General features: G+C 36.7%; 1 protein-coding gene across 1 annotated transcript in view; it reads right to left on the reverse strand.

The window, feature by feature from the left end:
- Window positions 1–1,523: 1,523 nt before the first annotated feature.
- Smc6 (structural maintenance of chromosomes 6) overlaps window positions 1,524–20,278 on the reverse strand; it is a 54,779-nt gene continuing 36,024 nt past the window's right edge. The window contains exons 22-27 of the mRNA XM_034513967.2: window positions 18,419–18,564; window positions 16,495–16,620; window positions 13,759–13,864; window positions 6,592–6,744; window positions 4,675–4,772; window positions 1,524–3,548 (exon numbers count right to left, since the gene is read on the reverse strand). Of these exons, the coding sequence (XP_034369858.1) occupies window positions 3,434–3,548; window positions 4,675–4,772; window positions 6,592–6,744; window positions 13,759–13,864; window positions 16,495–16,620; window positions 18,419–18,564 (744 nt within the window). The 3' untranslated portion in view covers window positions 1,524–3,433. The remainder of the gene's footprint in view (window positions 3,549–4,674; window positions 4,773–6,591; window positions 6,745–13,758; window positions 13,865–16,494; window positions 16,621–18,418; window positions 18,565–20,278) is intronic.

Below are 20,278 nucleotides of genomic sequence, written 5' to 3' on the forward strand. Positions count from 1 at the left end.
ATGAATTCTGTTACTTCACTTCCCACTATGTAAAATGGCTATTCTTGGCACCTCCAATTCAATGTTCCTCACCAGAAGTCCCATAAGACTAGGTAGGTTTCTGAGAATAACTTTCCCAAAGACATTTAGACCTGGGACATTTCCCATCCAGTACTGTATGGATCCTAGTTTTATTTCATAACATTTACTTTCAAGTATCAAAATATATTCTTTTAGTTATAAACAAACCACTCCAATATCTTAAAAGTCTTCATGTTATCTTCTTTCCCTTAATCCCACAGCTCATTTTGGGTTATTCTGGCTTGGAATCTCTCCTACTGTTATGATACAGAGGCTTTGAACAGCTACAGGGTGGAGGGCACAATACATTTCCCAGCAGTAGTAAGGCTTTCTCACATGGGCAATTTAAGCTTCCTCCTGTAGCAGCCTTGAAAAAGGACCTCAGTCCTGTCCAGCCCAGGGGACCCATGGAAGCATTTGAGTACCCAAAGACAAAGGCAGGAGTTTCACTTTTCATTACCTACTCAGATCTGGCCTGGGAAACTACATAATTCGACCATTAGGTACATTCTACTTAGAGCAAGGGGGTGGGGGGGTCCTCCACAAAGCAAGGTCCTGACATGAGAAGGATTTACTGTGGTGGCTGACTGTGGAAGTTATTATCTGCTAGAGGGAAATGGGAATGCTGAAAGCAAGCCCATAAGATGAAATGTGGATTTAACTGAACCCTCTGAACTGTTCCACTAAGCAGGCACACCTCAGCCACTAGGTGTCTGCCTTCTTTGACATCCCAGGGGTTACTTCAGAAAGGACCAAGATGGGAGCTTCAAAGAAACAACCCATCCCTCAATATCTAACTTCCTTCCAGTAGGCTTTTCCTGAGGCTCCACCACTACCCGGTAATGCCAGAGGCTGAAAACCAAATATTTAACACAAGGTGCTCTGGGGAGGGGGGAACTTGCAATACTAACTGTGTAGATGTACTAACTACATTTTCAAGTTATTGGTATGACTGGAATACTGCCTCAGGAATACTCTTTATTCCTACACCTAATTTGTACTCAGGAAAAAAGAATGGGAGGGAAACAGGGTCTTGCTATGTGGCTATCCTTAGAACTCATTCATTATGGCATTTTGGGTCACTTTTCATTACAGCATCTCTGATGCAATACATGAGCCAGTGCATTTCTTACACAGACTTTAAGCATTTGTCTCTACATACAAATACTCCAAACATCATTGAGTCAGCACTCCCTACATGAAAAAGAGGGGGAGAAATAAAAACTGGGGAAATATGTAAAATAAGTTGCTTATTAACTTTAGTAATTATACTTTGGCTTACTAAAACTCACTACACTTGTCATTTTGTAAATGATTACACTGGGTAAAATTTAAAATCCTGTCTTGGGACTTCTAGTGACTTTGGAGCTACATGAATGCCATGTATAAATAAATTGCTGTTCAGGAAGAGGTCCAAGTTACTCTATTATTCCTTATTCCAGTTCACAAAAGCATGACCTTAATTCATATAAATTTTAAGTTTTATTTTTGGAAGTTACACATACTTTAAAAGAACATTAGCTTTTTGCTTTTGTTTTCCGATGGATGTTATTACTCCTTAGAACATTAGATGAAGACTTCACTTATGATTGAAACCAAAGCTTTCTGAGGCCAAATCAATACAGTGTTTTCAGCAGGAGATGCTCAGGATCTGAGGGTTTCATTTCCCATAATGCATTGTCTTCAGCAGGAGATGCTCAGGATCTGAGGGCTGTATTTCTCATTCTGTAGAAGCACATTTAAAACTACCACAAAAACTGAAAACATTCAAACTCCATAGCTAATTAAAATTAATGCACTGGTAAGTCTCACTTCATTTTTATTTATTTGAAAAAAATGTATGTATGTTAAAATAGTTCTGATACAAATGAGTTATACTGCTTATGGATGGTGGGGAAAGTTTAAAACAACAGTTTTCTCTTTCTATATTCTTAGACTAGAAATGCTTTTGGATTTTTGGCAAGTATTGTATTCTAAGAATACATTCTCTTCCCCACCAAAACAAAACTCAGTTTTTAATCAATAACTATAGAATTATACTTGCTTTTAAAAATAGTACTTTCTTAAAATACTTCCTTTTCAAGTCCATAAATATGTATTCTAATTTATTGCTGGTAATAAAAGGAATGCTTCTTGCTACTATTAAAAGTTTAAAGGTTAGCCCTAACCCTAGTATGAAACAGAACACAGGCACAAATACACTGTTTTCTTTAAAAAAAAAAAATCACAAATACCAATTTTTACAGTAAACTGATCGAGAAACGTTTTAATGTCTCTAAATTCAGGGTGTGTCTTATATCATTTCACATGAAGTGTAGATTGACTCAGTAGCCACTAACTAGCTTGTCTACGTGACCACAGAACTCCCTCCTGGCTTTCTCCAGCCCTGCTAAGCTGTATTTTCAGGCCTCAATTTCACTTTCATTTTGAGACAGAGGTTAAGCTATCCAGGCTGGCCTTAAACTCACTCTGTAGTCCAGGCAGGCCTAGAACTTGTGATCTTCTTGCATCTACCACCCCCAGTGGCTTTACCACCAAAAACTGAAGGCTTTTACAACTTGGCCAACATGCTACAGGTCAAGGTGGGAACTGTGTCACAGACATGTCTCCTTCTTTCTTGAGTGGAGGACAGTGAAAGGACAGAGGAGAAAGCACTTGTCACAGCTGGCAGCACTTCAGGGCTGCATAAAAGACTATCTTACAACTGATGAAGTGTAGTGGTTAAAAACTGTATCCAAATCTACAGTTGTACCACAGGGTTAAAAAACAATGGCAAGCAGAGATTTAGCCAGTATCACCAGTCTTATGCAGATCTCTAACACGTAAACATCAGTGTGTCCAGCCTAACCAGTTCTCACTCCCTGTATCCCCATCCCATACTGAGGAACTGCTCTTTCCATAGACATATGCAATTTTTTTCCCCACAGACAAGTTTTAAAACTAGACTGTAACAACCTGGAAATGCAAAACTAAACATTAGGTGCTCAAACTTTTATTTTAATTCTTACAAAATACTATAGAAATGAACCCAAACTGAACAGATTATGTACATGTGCATTATGTACAAAATTTTACTCCTGAAAAAATTTATAAAAGTAGATGATAAAAACAAATAAACAAAACACAGAAACTCCAAAGTAAACAAACATAAAGATTTAAAACCAGTATTATGAAATTGGTTTTCACAAGGAAAAGCAATCATAATTTTAAACTCTTGGCAGCAGCTGGTTTTCTAGGCTTATTTACACAATCGATGGGTCATATTAAAGGAGCTTCTTTATTTTAGAGTACCTCTCATCTCATTTTATTTCATCCACCAGTCCAAATGTTTCCCCCTCGCAATCTTTCAGTACGAGGGCAAGGCACTAAGCTGTCAACTTGCATTGTCATCTTCCTCTTGAGTCACAGGTCGGAAGGGCAACGTGGTTTGCCCTCTTTCAGGGTCAGACATTCGAAGAATTCTAATCAGTTTACTTGAAGGAAGTGAGCTAGAGAAAGCAAAAGCAATCATTCAATTTCCCAACAAAGATTTTACCCACTTAACACTCATCTACTTCACTTCCCTAGCTCACTCACCCTAGATTCAATTCCCAACAATATAAGCAATAAAAACAAAACAAAACCCCACCGCCCAAAACAACAGCAGCAACAAAAAACCCCAAACTTCTTTCTACATCCTATTTGTTTTCAATTTGGATGAAAAGAAAACATTTTTTTTTCTATGTCAGCTATTTTACACTCTTGTCCTTGTCTGAAATTACCTGGATATTCCAAATCAAACAGACAGGATTCCTGGGGCTACTTTAGAACAGAGGATCAACCCTCAATGGTAAAGGATGAAGAGCAGAGCAGAGCTCTTTAGAAGACTAGTGTTTTTAAGTAGCCAAGAACAAAGAGTAAGGGATCTTAAATTGTTTGTTTGTCTTACAAATAAAACTACTAAAATCACTTTGTATTAGTTGGTCAAGAAAACTACAGAGGAGCAAATTCAAAATACAAGCAAGTTAAAATTACATTGTAGAAACCTTCTTTGACATGAATAAGCATGAATAAGTATAAGCATCTAGGAAAGTAAAAGACAGTAAATCTGCTGAGCAAGAAAAACCGAGTAACCACTCCCCACCCTTAGCCTGGTCACTGTTGCATTTACAAATGAAAATCATACTGGTCCCACTTTGTTTTCACTCAGAATTGTTTTGACTTGTGTGTGTGCTTTAGTGTGTGGTACATGTGTATCTCCCATATAGAAGATTTCTTTCCCCTTCCTCCTTGTTATACAATACATACATACATACATACATACATACATACATACATACATACGTGTTTGTGTGTGTATTCAGAAAAAGGAAAATGCTTTGAAAGGAAGACCCACTGAGTCTCAGAATACTGGCTGTTTGTGGATGGCATACCTAGTGGCAGGGATCATAGGTCTAGACCTGCAGGAGGATAAGACACCTCCATCTGGGAGGTGTGGCTTTTGGAGGCTGTGTATGTGTCCGGAGGGATGTAATAATGATATGTATGTCACTTCTACACATGATCAAAATACATACAAATAAATTTGTGTGGGTGGGTGCGCATGTGTGTTCACAGAAAGTTTTAAGAAGTTACCTCATGCTTTGAGGGGTAAGCAAGATAAACTGTCTAAAACGTTGGGAATCTGCCATCTTAAGGATCATGTCCATTGCAATTCTTCTATTAACCATATCCTGAAGAAGAAAGATAAAAGTTAGGATTGGTTTTGCATCAGCTATTTCTATAAAAGCAGCACTCTTTGGTCCAAAACAAACCTCTAGAGTTTTATTCATTACATGTGATGCCAAGAAGTTCATCTATGAAAAAAATACAAAAACTATAAGGGGAAATTAACTGAATAAATATTCTCCCCATTCTTTTCTATGGTCTCCTCTCTCAGACACAAGTAACAAAACACTAAGAAACTACACCAACCACACAACTATTACAGAGTAACTCTTTAAGCATAAGAATAGTTAATTATTCAAGAAAAAAAAATATAAAACTTGCCTGGTTTCAAATCTATCAAGTTTCTGAGAATTTAGAAAGTGTAGCAGTCACAAGGCATCACAAAAAAGGCCTCATCGAAAGACAAGCATAGTTCAATACATAATGCATGAAAACATACTAGACAGAGGCATGGTACTTACAAAGTTATAAACAGCACAGCTAAAATGTTTGGAAGATACTACAGCATTAAGGATCTCAATGTCACCTTACAAAATTAAATACTTTATATATAACCACCTAGGAGTTTTAAAAGGGTGACCACAATTAGGTCTATTTTTATAAACCAACACTCATAAAACACGTGGGGGAGTGGGCTATAGAAACCACAGGACACAAATCTGAGAGTCTAGAAATAGGTTATCAAGGCTGGAGGTAAAGGGACATACCAGAGCCACCACAGGGAAAAGGGAGGAAAGGGTAGAACACTGAGAAGACGAACAAGCAAGGCCAGAGACAACTTAATCAGATGTATATAGTCTTGAAGCTAGGTGACTAGGATGGTAATGATGACTTGTCGTTAACAAGATAAGACATTTAGAAAAGAAAGATCTGAGAGGAAGATCTACTCAGTCTCAGACACACTGAGCTCAGAATGCTGGCCGTTTACTGATGGTAGAATGAGTAGTGGGGCATACAGGTCTGGATTGCAAATAAGATCAGGACAGGAGATCTCCATCCGTAGGTCTATAAGCCTGTGTGGACAGATGCATGTTATGTCACTTCTACAAATATGTGACCAGGAAAATGACAATACTGTAAAATTCAAACAGAAAATGTCAAACACTCAATAACATCAGAACTGGAGGCAGCAAGGCAGACTAAAAAGGAGATACTATAAAAGGAAATAAAACAACACATCTCAAGGGAAGTGGGACAGGTGTCAGGTACTCCAATAAATAAAGACCAAGCTCATGAGTGATATCTGATAAATGAATGCTGCTTTGGAACCAGAGACCAGACAACAATGTATAAAATAGTAATGGCATGTATTAGACACAGAATGTCACCAGAACCTCATCATAGCCCAATGAGGTAGTGAATCTTCTACTACATGGAAAAACTGAGACACTAGAGCCACTGGAGTAATTATAGCAGCCCTTGGTTTCAAAACTATTTTTTTAATCTTTAAAGTCAAATGCTCTTGCATCTTTATTCCTTTTGCTTTCTTTCTTCTTTTTTTTTTTGAAAGCTTGGCCATAACCAAGGGAGCCAGTCAACAGAAGTCCTGAATTAAGCAAAACCTTTATGATCCCTTGAATTTGATGACAATAAGCTAGGGAAGGAGACCCTGCCATGCAGACACTCAGTATGTACATGGTGATGGAGAAAAGCTCAGGGAGGGCAGGGTCTCTGAAGGACAACACAGTAACCATGGAGAGAACTGAACTATAGGTCTTCCCAACCACTAAGATTACAAACTAATGTGGGGAAACAAACAAAAGACTCTTTCTTTCAAACTGTTCCAACCAAATAAAAGTTAGAAAACTTAAAATTCAATAATACCATGTAGACATCAAACTCATCCAGGCATCTGAAAGGCGACTCAGCGATGGACCACAGGGAAAGAATGAAGCACACTGTAGAGAAAGAACGCTCACCACCGGACAAAGCACGCATGTCATTGAAGGAGGCTTTGTTCCCCTCTCCAGGCTGAACCTTTAAGGGTGATCACAAGGAATAAATTTATAGTTAAAAGAGAGAGAAGGGGTAAAGCTAAGATCATTTAGCAGTATGAAAATACAATCAAAATATTTTATACTTTTAATAGCTGTCCAATTTTTGTTTCACTTTAAAAGAATCAAACTGAGATGCTGAAGAGATGGCTCAGTTAAGACGCTTTACAGAGGACCCAGTCTCATTTCCCAGCATCTACATGGTGGCTCACGCCTATCTATAAGTCCAGTTCCAGGCATCTCAAATATACTTCTGGCCTTCTTAGGCACTAGGCATGGATTTGGTGCACACACATGTAATGCAGACCCAAAGTCCATACATATAAAATAAATATTTAAAAAAAAAAAAAAGCAAACTGAGCACTTTTTGTCACTTTAATGGAACCTAACATACCAAAATGCCAAAGCTATAACAGTAAATCCAATATTTAACCAAACATTATTTATTAAAATAATGATTTTAAACTAGTTCTTCTGAAACTGTCATTGTATTAACCATTTCAAGTAGTGAGATAATTTTTCACTACTAGAATTACAGTGACATCTAGTGGTTACAATGCTTTAATAAGTACAGATTCTCAAAACATAAACCCTCTTGAAGAGGCTTACCCAAGAATAAAGGAAATGAATTAAAAGACACTTAAAGGGGTGGGGGTAGGGGTCCTGGGAGGAGAGGAAGGAAGGAAAACTGTGGTCAGGATGTAAAATAAATAAAACACAAATAAGTAAACATTTAAAAAAAACCCTCCATGGGAACAGTAAAAAAATTAATTAATGATATTAAAAGCATTTCTTCTGCATAATCTCCTGAGACAATAATATAAAGCAATATAAGGAGGCATTCTACCTTGAGAAGAATGTAGACATACTATATCTATCTAACAAATAGATCTTAACAAGGTGAAAAAAACAGTTTTATATGTTAGACATATGTTCTCAAGTGAACATATATTCATTTTAACACCATAAGAGGCTTACAAATTTTGAATTTAAATGTATGTCCTGGGGGTAGGGATATCTTATGAAGACATAAGCATTCATCTTTCCTTGAATTTATGCCTGAAAGTAGACAGGTTTTCAAATTAATGTAATTTCCCTCCCAACAGCAATGTTATAGTTCTGACCCCATGTCCTTACCAAAACCATTTCCAGTCTTGCTCATCCTCCATCCCCATTAGGGTACACAGTAGCTATGAGGCATAAACCTGTACCTCTCTGATGACTGACAATCCTAAGCACTGCTCATGTGCTTATCTTCCATGTGGGTAAATCCATCTAATCTAAGTCTTTGTTGATTTTAAAGCAGATTCAATTTTTGTTCTTTTATTATCCTCAAAAAATTCTACATTAGTTCCTTTGCTGTATTATATACCAAAAATTATCCTTCCCCAGGCAATAGTATACCTTATTAGTGTTGCTTTTTAAAATTGCTTTTTTGTGTCCTATTTCAAAAATCTTCATGAAAATGGTTTATTTTTTTATTAACAGGTAAGAGTGGCACTTGTCAATGGAGAGTAACATGTTTATTTCCACACGTTTTGAAGCATACACTAGTCAAGTCAGAATCAGTAGCATTTCTATCCCCTTACTTGTGTGTAGAGCTTTTGAATATCTATCTCTCTTCTAGTTCTTCTTAAACTATCTACTACTTCCTGTGCCCAGCAGTGGCCACACTGCTGTGGAGCACTGGGACTTACTCCCATCAAGCTGTTTTAGTACCTGCTACCTCTTCCTCCCCTCTGTCCCCACTGTTTTCACATTAACTCTTAAACTTCCCATGAATATGTGCTATTTGATTTTCTATGTGTGGCTTATTTAATGTAGTAGCCTCTAGTTTTATCCATCTTGAGGCAAATGTCAGGATTTCATTCTTGTTAATGGCTGACAATCATTCCATTATGCTTATCTACTATATCTTCATTATCCATTCATCCGGAAGTCTATTGTTCTACATTTTACTTTTACCAGTTTTAATCACTTTTTATACTAAATGTGAGATAAAGGCTCAAAGTAATTTTCTGTTGTTTTACCAAAAGGATACTCAATAATTTGAATTCAGTAACTCATGAATAATCACTCCTTAATCATAGGTTTGTAGTACCATCTCTGTCTAGAAGAGGGAGCCAGGAGTTCAGTCTGCTTTGCACTCCAGAGTTGTAGCCATTGGACATGTGCTCTCTCATCTCATCTTCTGCTCTCACAGTTCCACGAGATCTCTGTGCCTAAATGCATAATTATCTTCTACCTTCCCAAGATAGAGCGTTGTTAATGTTGGACCTACCTGTCCTCTTAAATATGTACAGAGAGCTACATATTCCCTTCTGAAAAGTATTACATTGTCTCCTTCAAGTTTTGACATTTTTTAAAATTGTTGCTGGAAATTATCTTTAACTTCCCATGCGGTTTATTCTGATTCCTTAATCATTTAGAAATGTGCTGTATAATTTTATAAATTTGGGGTACTTTAGGGTTTTGTTATTTCTAATTTCACTCAATTTTGAAATATATTCTGTTTAACTTTAATTCTTTGAAATTAATTGAGATTTTGAGTGAAGACAATGGTCTATGCTAACTGTTCCACAGGTAACTGTTCCACAGGCATCGCAAAACTACAGTTCTCCAGTGTTCTACATTCATGCTACTGGCTCAATTTGGTGACTACTGTAAGGCTTGTGTAACTTTACTGACTTTTAGCCTGATTTTTTCCATTAACCACTGAGAAAGGTTCTAAAATTACCACCTATATTTAACTATTTTGCCCTTTAGTTTCCTCAATATTTCTGAATTTTTCTGAATATACAAAATCCGCATTTTTTAAAGTTAACTTTCTAATATCATAAAACACTCCTTTTGGTCTCTAGTGATCCTGTATGAACCTGATTTTGCCATTAGTAGCAGTTTGTAAGCGTCCTTATCTAACTGCAAGACATGCCTCTGCTCTATGTTTTTACTTAGGCTCCTCCTGGGATCTTACAGCAATATATTTATAGTCTGTTTCCTTTTAACAGACTTTGACTTATACACTGTACAGACAATCTTTGCTTCTAATACCCTATAGTCCACAAAGGCCTAATGTAACTACTGGTAACTTCAGGTTTTATTTCTCCCTACTGTGTTTGTCCTTTGTGTTCTTTGTGGTCTTCCCTCTTCTGTTTATTAGCATAACAAGGCCTCTAATTTGTGTTAATCCTGTCTGAGCATTGTAAATGTGACTAGACACACCTGGCTTCTCACTAAGCAGTTTCTTTGTCTACTTCTCTTACTTGGTTTGCCTCCACTTAACATTCTTCTAGTGGTTGCTCTAGAGACAGTGTGGCGATGATGTTTTGGTTTATCATTAATTAATTATATAATTAATATCACTTTCTAAAATGTTGAAGAATCTCAGAACAGGTAAGTTTGATGCTCTTGACCCTACGTATTTTGGTTCTGAATGTTCTTCTGCTCTTTGCTCATTCTGTCGTCCTTAGTGGGACTCCAATTTCATACATACAGCACCTGCTGAGTGTGTCCTTTCTTCATCTCTACTATGTGGCTTTTGGTTTTGTTTTATTTCGATGTTGCTTACCTAAGATATTGCTTTCTAACTTACTTGAATTTAGTTAAATTTATCTTTAGCTAAATTTAGTTGGCTGTTAGGCCAATCAGTGAGTTTTTCACATCAGGTAATTACATTTTCAAAGTTTTAGAACCCATGTTTCATGTGGATTACAAGTCTGTGTTGAGACTGCACCTTGTTTATAGCTAACTTTTATTTCATGAAACTACTGTAACTACTCCTGTAAACTACTCCTCAAACTCCTGTAACTATTATCAAGAGTTTGAGTCTACTCTTGGTTTCCTTTAAGTCACATTTCCAAGCTTTATTTATCTGCTAATTTTTATTGCTTTGAGATAAAAAGAATAAAACATAAACAAAACCCAGTAGGACCAGCACAATGGCTTAGGGTGTATGGGTGCCTGGGCCAAATCTAAATTTTATTCTCACATGGTGGTAGAAGAAAAAAACAAAACAGAACAACAACAACAACAAAAAAAAAAAACAAAACAAAAAAAAAAAACAAACAAAACTACTACAAGTTGTCCTTGAGCCTGCATGCCTGCATACTTACACTGTGGCATGTAATCTCAAATAAATTCAGCAAAACCTCTAATTTTGTAAAGATACAATAAACTGTACAAATTTAAAATGTGAGATTTGATTAAGTTTTAGAAGTGTTTATGTACAAAACTGCAATTCAAAATACAAGACACACTCATTGTTTTTTAAGTTTCCCTTGGGAACCTTCGAAATCTCTGCTTGGCATCCATGGATCTGGATGTCTCTAACAGAACCTTACTATCTGTGACTCAGCTTTCAGTTTATGGAAGTCTTCAAATACTGTTCTTCCTTTTCAGAGTTATTATAATGATTTTAGCATTTTATACAATTTTTGTACTTCCATATACATATTTGGACCAGGTTACCAATTTCTAAAAAAAAAAAAAAAAAAAGACTGTGGCTATTTTGATATAAAATGTTAGCATTTCTTCTAGGCTCCGCCCAACAGTTACCCAGCAACAGCCAGGTTTCCTATAGCTAACAGTCAGGTTAGCAAGCCTGGCTTGCTATAGAAGGACTGTTTGGCCTCCCTTTCTCTCTCTTTCCCTCCCTCTCTGTTCCCCACCCTGTTCCCCACCCTCATTCCCCCATCTCCCTCTCTCCACGTGGTCCCAGACAGCCTCTTCCCTTCTTGCTCTTTCCTCTCTCTTTCTGTCTCTCTCTTTCACCTTTCTTTCCCACACTGACTTCTCACCCTCCCTTCTGATGCTCCAAATAAACTTCATTTTATACTAGACCCATCCTATGGCTCAGGGGTAGAGGGGTGGATGAATACCTCAGCAAGGCCCAGCTAAGGCATCCCCTCTCCCTGCATCACACTGCATTTTACAAAACATACCACAAATGGTGCTGAATCTATAGGCCAATTTGCGAAGAACTGAAATTTTGACATGTTTGAACTGTGTGTGTTGTACATGTATGCTTGTATGCGCTTGTATGCACATGTGTGTGCAGTGAATATGTCAGAGGTGTTTTCCTCAATCAGTCTCCCTTAGTTTTCTGAGATGGAGTTGCTTATTAAACGTGGAGCCCACTGACTCAGATTTGTTAGTCGCATGAATCCACCTGACTAAGTCTCCAAAGCACTGGGACTAGTGCTTAGTGGTTGGCTTTTTATGCAATGCTGGAGACCCAAACTTGAGCTCTAATGCTTGGACAGCAAACAAGTTACTAGATGGGACATCTCCTCAGGCCCTGCAGGGTCTTTTTGAGTCATGAAAACCTTGAATTTCTCATATAGGTCTTCATTAATCTTTCAGTACTTTTTTTTTTTTTTTTTTTTTTTTTAGCTTTTCAGAGAATAATTCTAGACATTTTTGGTCAGATTTCTTTGTTTTACATCTTAATGCTGTTATAGGTTTTGATCATGTTGCTAATATATAAACATACAACTCACTTTTGAATGCTGACTGTGCCTGTACCCCTGACAGCTACTTTTAACCAATTATAGTTCCTTGTTTTGTAGATGTCACCAATGTCACCAGGTTTTCTACACAGATGAGCATGTTAATTACAAATGTAAGGAATTTTATTTCCTTTATAATCTATTTCTTTTGTTCTTTGATTTTGGCTAGAAAAACTGGTACAGATAATAATAATAATAAGTGGTAAGCATGAGCAACATGCTTGACTTCTAACTTTATGCTTGGTGCTTTGTATATGAACAGACACAAGACAATAAAATACCCCACCAAGGTGGAGCAACTTTCCATTTGATTAGGATGTACATATGTTCAAGGCTGACTGACAGTTAATCTGGGAGAAAGCTGGACCAGAGTAGATTGGTAGTTTTACTAAGACTTAAGTTATTTCATCTGCATTAGTTCCTTTGGCTAACCATGTAAACTTCAGCCCTCAAGAATTAACTGAAATACTAGTCATGTGCCTAAACATTCCCCAAGTTCTGCTGTCTTGTCTTAGTACCCCCAAAACCACCAACATTCCAAGCTCCATTAAACACCTCCAGGAAAGAAAACATCCAGCAATGATAGCTTCCTTTGGACAGACTCTCCCACTTCTTGGGATTTCAATTCATCTAGTTGCTGTTGCCTCCACAACTTTTCAATGTCTTTAAAAATTTAAGAGTTTTTTTGTAATTTCCTTGTACTTTTGCAGTAAAAACAATGGGTTATCATGATATACCACCTCCCAAACCACAAGCCTAATTCTTTCCAGTACGTTCAAATCTGGATCTTTAAATGATTGGATCTCAAAAATAAATGGGTGGACAGTGACCAAGATTTACAAGTGATAATTTAAACAAAGAACAGTAAAATTAACATCCGAATTTGCTTAAATGTAGAAGTTCTAGATGACAAAAGCAATCCAAGCATCTAATATTTACTGTGAACATTAGAATAGAAGGATAAAATTATTGTACCAAGAGCAACAATTACTACTTAAAGCAGGTAACTGTCTTTTAAGTTCCTATGCAACATTTAACCCATATCCTCACACTACACCCTTTGTACAAATTTCCTTCCACAACCACAGAATCTATAAAGGTGAATACAACAGAAAATTAAATTATAAGGTATAAATTTCATGGCTTCCCAGTGAGACTGCCGACAATGGACTCTCTGTAATGTCCTACACATGGTACTGGGCAAAAACTTAAAACAGTTGGAGTGGATTGACAAGGTAAATTGTTATTATAATAAATAAAACTGTCCTTAGCATCCTAAGAAAACAATGTGATTGTCTCTGGAAAGAAACTCTAGGCTACTACCTTGGTAAACAGCAACCTAATGTTAAACATACTAGCAAAGACCATCTTTAACTTAGAGATAAGTTCCTGTTTTCCTGTTATCTGTAGAAAACAGGATAAGGCTAATCAATGTTTCAAGAAAAGAAAAGAAGCAACTAATGATGAAGATACTTTATCATGATACTTACTGATATACTAAGGGTTTCGTTCTTGTGGTCAAAATTCATTTTTCCACAATAAGCACGCTGAGACAGTAAGTTGTCAAAGTATAATTTACATCGTAACGTCAAACACCTTCAAAAAATAATTTGGCACGTTAAAATACAGAACAGTATTCAACATGGTATAAAATAGGTGGATTTAACATGATTTCCTCCATGTTTTTAATATTTATCTGTATTTAGATTTTATCAAGTTCATTAATTGTATACAAAAATAGTAAAATGAATAAAGGTATCATTTCACATTTAATATGCCCCATTATGACAGTCACCCAATATAAATGTATTAGTCACCCAAATAGTTTATTCAAGGCATTATAATTCTAATGCGTAAAAGAAATCTTGTCCTTAAAGGAATTAAGCTTTAGAGATATGAAGGTACATATGCATCTCATTTATTTGCCAGTTTCCCCAAGTTCATATTAGAAAAAAAGGTAAGGGTAATACTTTATCCCTTGTTCATATGATGCAAGCTCCATCATTTCTTTTCTACTGTCAGATGACATTGGACCACACTATAAAGAAGCCTTCTGTTGCCTCAGTTACCTTTTCCCCTTAATTTTTTGTATGTATGTACATGTGTACATACGCCAGAAAACCTCACCTGTCATTGATGGGTGCTATCCACCTTGGTTTTCTTGTGTACATGTTTCTAGGCTTGTGTGTTTATGGGTATTTTGCCTGCATGTTTGTCTGTGGGCCACATACATGAAGTATCCACAGAGTCCAGAAGAGGACAAAAATCCCCTATGACTTGAGTTGTAGATGGTTACAAGGTGCCATGAGGGTGGTGAGAATTGAACTCTAGAAGAGCAACCAGAACTTTTAACTGCTGAGCCATCCAGTAACTCTGTCAATCTTATTTGTGACACAGTCTTTCACTGCTCTGGGGCTTGCCTACCCAGCTAGCTGTTTTATTAGCCCAGAACCTCTTATTCTTACCTCCCCGTTAATAAAATTATAAATATATACTATGGTGCCCAACTCTTCTGTGTCCAGCTTTTATATAGAGCACAAAATAGGTGCTCAAACTCAGGTCCTCCTGCTTGCATAGCAAGTGCCCTACTGACTGAGTGACTCCCACCTTCACTTCTCTATCTTTACCAGGGTGGAGTTACTGTGCTCCTCAGATTCTCCCAGATTTTGCTAATGAAAGCCCTTTAAGCTACCAATAAATTGTTTCTCCACTCACAAGCACTGGTAAGAAGAGTGCCAAGCTAGCACAAAATCAGCTTCAAAAAGTCGGCCAAGAAAACGTTAAAGGCAGTCTAATAGGTTAATTCAAGTTCTAAAAATATTTCCATCAAGAAGATAAATACCTACCATGATGGAAAAGCCAATTCCCCTGATCTGATCTTTGCAAACTATCTATGTACATGAACTGACCTGTCACACTTCACTCCACAAATGTACACAATCACTGTGTCCCATTATGAACACCCTACTTGAAAAGTTCGACAACTTAAAACATGTATTCCAATGTTTTCTATCATTTAGTTGAAGACTATGATGGAACATTTTATCGTAACGCTTCACCTATTGGCCAGCACAATGTATACAAAGGCCTGCCACCAAACCTAGCTCCTGAGGTCAATCTCAAGATTCAATAGTAAAAGAAAAAGACTTACTCTTGCAAACTACCCTAATCTCTACATGCATGCCACAGCATACAGTATATACACATACCCCAAATTAAAAATATATATATACACATACAAAATTAATGCTTCCTCTGAATTTCCCCACATATACAATAGCTATGTATATTTTTATTTCTATTGCCTTATGAGTGTACAATTTTGGGGTCAGAAAGATGACTCAATTATTGAAGTGCCCACCCAAGTGTGACGACCTGGATCCCTAGAAGCATATAAAAGTCCCCATGTAGAAGTCTCATACTCCTCTAACTCCAGTACTGGGCAGGTAAGTGGGCAGACAGGTGTAGATCCTTGAAGCTCAGTGACCAGGCAGCCTAACCAAATTGATGAGCTTCTAGCTCAGCAAAAGATGCTGGCTATAAATACAAAAAAAAAAGGGGGTGGGGGAGAAGGGTTGATAAAGGAAGCACACTTGTTATGAACTTATGAACTTCAGACTTCCTCCAAACACACATATACACAATATAAACAAAAACACAATAGTAGATATTGGAAGAGAAATAAAAAGTATCACTGAGGGACTGTCTGGGGAAAACAGAGGTTATATCCCCTAACCATCGTCTTCTAGGTTTGTTTATTTGTTTGTTTTTTGGCCTGCTTCTTTGGTGTGTGTGGGGGGATCTATTTACTCCTGAGAGACTGTGCATCTTTTGGTATGTCATTAATAGCTCCTTTCCTTGATATAGTCTCAGCTACATCAAGCACAGTTATTAACACTGAAGATATTACAGTAAATAAAACAGAGGTTTGCAAGCATGGACCTACACCATAATCGCAGACCATGGTAAATTAGTTGAGATACTGCTTTAATAGTCCTCCTAACCTCCCCTAGAAACATGCTATGTCCAAGAGTAAAATAACTGTTTCGCAGCACTGAGTTCCTACTCTAACGACCTACTAGGCAATAAGCAGCACCTGAGAGTTATCTAGTAAAGGTTACCTAACAGTGGGAAAACTGGGTAAGCTCGCTGTTAAGGTTCTTTCAGATCAGCATTCTGTTTTAACTACAGATTCTAAAAAAGTCATATCTTTAAAACGTACTTACCGTCTAAATTGTTGGTATGTTTTGTACCTATGGGTCATTATTTCTTCTAATAATTTAATGAACCTTCTTAAAGTCCTTACTTTAGTATCCAGATCAAGATAGGTTTCTCTTGCTTCCTGGTACTGCCTATTTTATAAATAAAATAGTCAGTAAATAAATACAAACACAAAAGTAAGGTCTCAAATATATTTAACTGGAAAGAAAAGGAAATGAACAGTGTAGAGGGTCTAAGAACAGCCGATTCCATTAATTTCTAGTCAAAGTATATTTCCACAAAGAATGAATGTTACAGGAGAGAAACAACACAACTGTGAAGAGGAAAAAACAAAGTCCTAGCCTTAGAAAATGTGGTTAAGATGGAAAACATGTTCATAAGTACTCAGGTTAGGGCTCAGGGGTGGCATATCTTAGAAAACACTAGTAAACTGACACCTTCTAAAACCACTGGGGTTATACCAGAAGGTTTTCTTAGTAATTGATGTCAATAAAGGAAAGAAGGGTCAATACTGGAATCCTACCATCCTAAAGAAGCTATGAGGTAAGGAAGGCATGGCTACTCAAAAGTGCCACATTGGAAGGGAAACCAGCAGCCTGCTGTACAGACAGGTATCCTCACATCAGGTTTACAAGGGTGCAAGAAATCCAAACTCAGGGCATGGTGACTGCACAGCAAGAATTGTTATACTACTCAGTCACTCCTCCTCAGCTCATTCATACACATATATGCATATATGCATGCATGCATAGAGAACTGCAGTACTAAGGATCGAACCCTGAGCCCTGGGTATGCTAGTATACTACTTTTGAGTGGAATCCATAGCCAAATAATGCAGTTTACAAACATTTTTTAGAGATGTACTGCCTACAAAAACTTCTTTATAGTCAGATTCTTCCCCACTGTTTTGAAAAATGAAGCTGGGATCACTTGCTTCGTCAAACTTGTTTTTAAAAGACATGTGTTGTGTGTGTATTTATGTGGCACCATGGCACATGTGGAAGTTAGAGATAATCAATGAAGTCAGTGCCTTCCTTCCATCATGTGAATCCTGGGGACTGAACTCAGGCCATCAGGCTTGGCAGCAGGTCCTTTTCCTGCTGAGCTACCTTGCTGTATCCCTTTCTTAGCATTTTGTAACCTAAAAAGAGGTTTTGTAGAAAAGTTCTAATCTTTCTATTTTTTTTAACCATTCTTCAGAGCTGTATACTATTTATTGTTAACATTTCATTTTTTAAAAATAATAATACCTATTTAAGGAACTGGTACAATATTTTCTCATTTTAGATGGTGACATTATAAACGCAGTGACTCATTTAAAACTGCATCAAATATTCTGTGAAGCATTTTAATTTATACTGATTAAATGCTTTTCAGAAGTTTTAACAACTATAAGCTGTTTCCTCTAAATTCTATTTATTATAGAGTCTTATGTTTGATTTTTGTAACAAAACCTAAGTTATTATGGAAAATGAAGAAATTAAGGCTAAAGAAAATTTGATAATTGTCCAAAGTCCTGTAAGTAAACAGCAAAACTATAAACTCCTGTTTCTCTTACAGCCTTTCTTTTTATCAGTAATGTAAGACTACCCATTTCACTAAGACCTCAATGACCTGGACTATTAATGTTTTCACTGCATTCATTTTCATGTATATGGAAAAAAAGCTCCTAATTATTTTATTTGCAGTTTTTGGTTACCCGTGAAGCTGAATATTTTTCCATCCATATGAATAATAATATAAACTGCCTTTATGTTAAAATGCCATTCCATAAGGTACTGTTCCACTGTTGTAATGCTCATCTAACAGAGTACTTCAGTCAATTACATAACAATAGCAACTCTTCATCCAAATTAAACCTACATATAAAACATGTCTCAATAATATCTATGGATAATACATTAAAGTAGAAAATTAATGACCACTTACTTCATTATTTCCTCCCGATCTCCATGACTAGCATGTTCTGCCTGAATTTTTTGTCTTAATCGATTAATTTCTTTGTCTAGAATTGATGCAGATTTTTTTACTTCTATCCGTTCTGGGCAGATCTGTCTTGCTTGTGACATTTTCTCCTAAGAAAATAGATGTTTCGATCTTAAAATTTTTCTTGATATTATAATTCATTATACTAATTCTGCCAAAATATGCAAAGTAAAATGAGCTTAGATTTAAGACATATATTTACTATCAGCATTTTTTAAAGATTTATTGTATTTAATTATGTAAATGTCCATGACTACAGATGCCTGTGAAGGCCAAAGATGTTGGATCACCCTGGAGCTGAAGTTATAGCCAGTTGTTAACACTAGTGTGGATGCTGTAAAGTAGATTCAAGTTTCTTACCATGCTCTTAGCTGTTAAGCCAGCTTTCCACCCTACATTAAAAGTGTTTTCTATCCATGTTTTACATTGAAGAAACAAAGTTAAACATCATTAGAAATATTGGAAGAAAAGTATATCCCTATGCACAAAACTAATAACTTGTAAGAATTCTACTACTTCCTAGTGGAAAAAAAAAGTGTAGTAGTGATATCAGGATGCTGAGGCTGATGACAGCTTCTCGTATAATTTATAGAGTGTACTCTGAACAAGAGAGGTATGGAAAATACAAACAAACCATCTTGTTTTATATGCAATGAAGAAAATTCTAAGTATTTTCTTATACAATATAGATCTTATAATCTACTGTATTATGTCTGAAACAAATATGGAAACAAATTAAGAGTTCCACTCATTTTACTTGTAATATAAGCAAAGATGGAATCCACCACATACAACAGGACTGCCTTCAATTATTCCATGAAAACACAGTGCCTATTTAGCTGTAAACAGACACAGCTGACAGGAGTTAAACTCAAGTCAGCATATACCCCAGCAATGCACAGATAGACATAGTGCTGACATTAAGTGGCATGCACTTAATAAGGTTTGCAAACTGAGAGAGCCATTTTCTCAACCACTGAAACACAATGGAAGACTATCTGGTCTAGTTAGTCCTCAGATTCCAAGAGACACTAAGTTCTCTTCTGTCAATTCACAGAAGCACATGTTATCCTTTAGGAAACAAAAACTCAAGACAATTTGTTTTTCTCTAGAAACATGACATGGAAAAAAGGGAGTCTTAAGGAAGGAAAGAAGGATGGGAACAAAAGAGTATAGGAGAGAAAGGAGAGCAGAGAGACCAGGGAGAATAGGGAGCAGAAGAGAATTAAGCAAAAGGAAACATGCACAGAAACCTCGTGTGGAAGCCTATCACTCTACAGTTCATTATTAAAAACTGAAAAAAATAAAGGCTGTATGGAAACCAAACACAACAGACACTTTTTAACATATATTCATACATGAAAAAAACCTAAGTCACCAGTAACAGGAAGACAAAGCCCCAACTAAACATTGCTTACCACTAAATAAAACCTCTAATTCCAGGAATGGGTCACATTTAATTAAACTGTTGGCCTAAGGGACCTCCTGGAAACCTCCAAAGTAACACAGGCTACCGCCAAGGCTCTGGGTTGCTCTCCACAAACTGATGGTAAGGCCCTACTGCTGAAGACAACGTCTACACAAATCACTGCACATGGAGAAGTCTACCTGGTATCTATCTACCCCCAATGAAGTGTTCATGGTACTGGAAGGTACGCTACAAAATACCAGAGGAGAACAGTAAACACCAACCCAGCTACAGACCCGTCAGTCTACAATAGACTTCATACAATACACTCTGGTACAATGATGGCACAAGAGTTGAAGTAACTAATCATTATGTGATTAGAATTGAGGCCCATT

This window comes from Arvicanthis niloticus, chromosome 11 (genome assembly GCF_011762505.2).
Source record: "Arvicanthis niloticus isolate mArvNil1 chromosome 11, mArvNil1.pat.X, whole genome shotgun sequence".
Taxonomy (NCBI): domain Eukaryota; kingdom Metazoa; phylum Chordata; class Mammalia; order Rodentia; family Muridae; genus Arvicanthis; species Arvicanthis niloticus.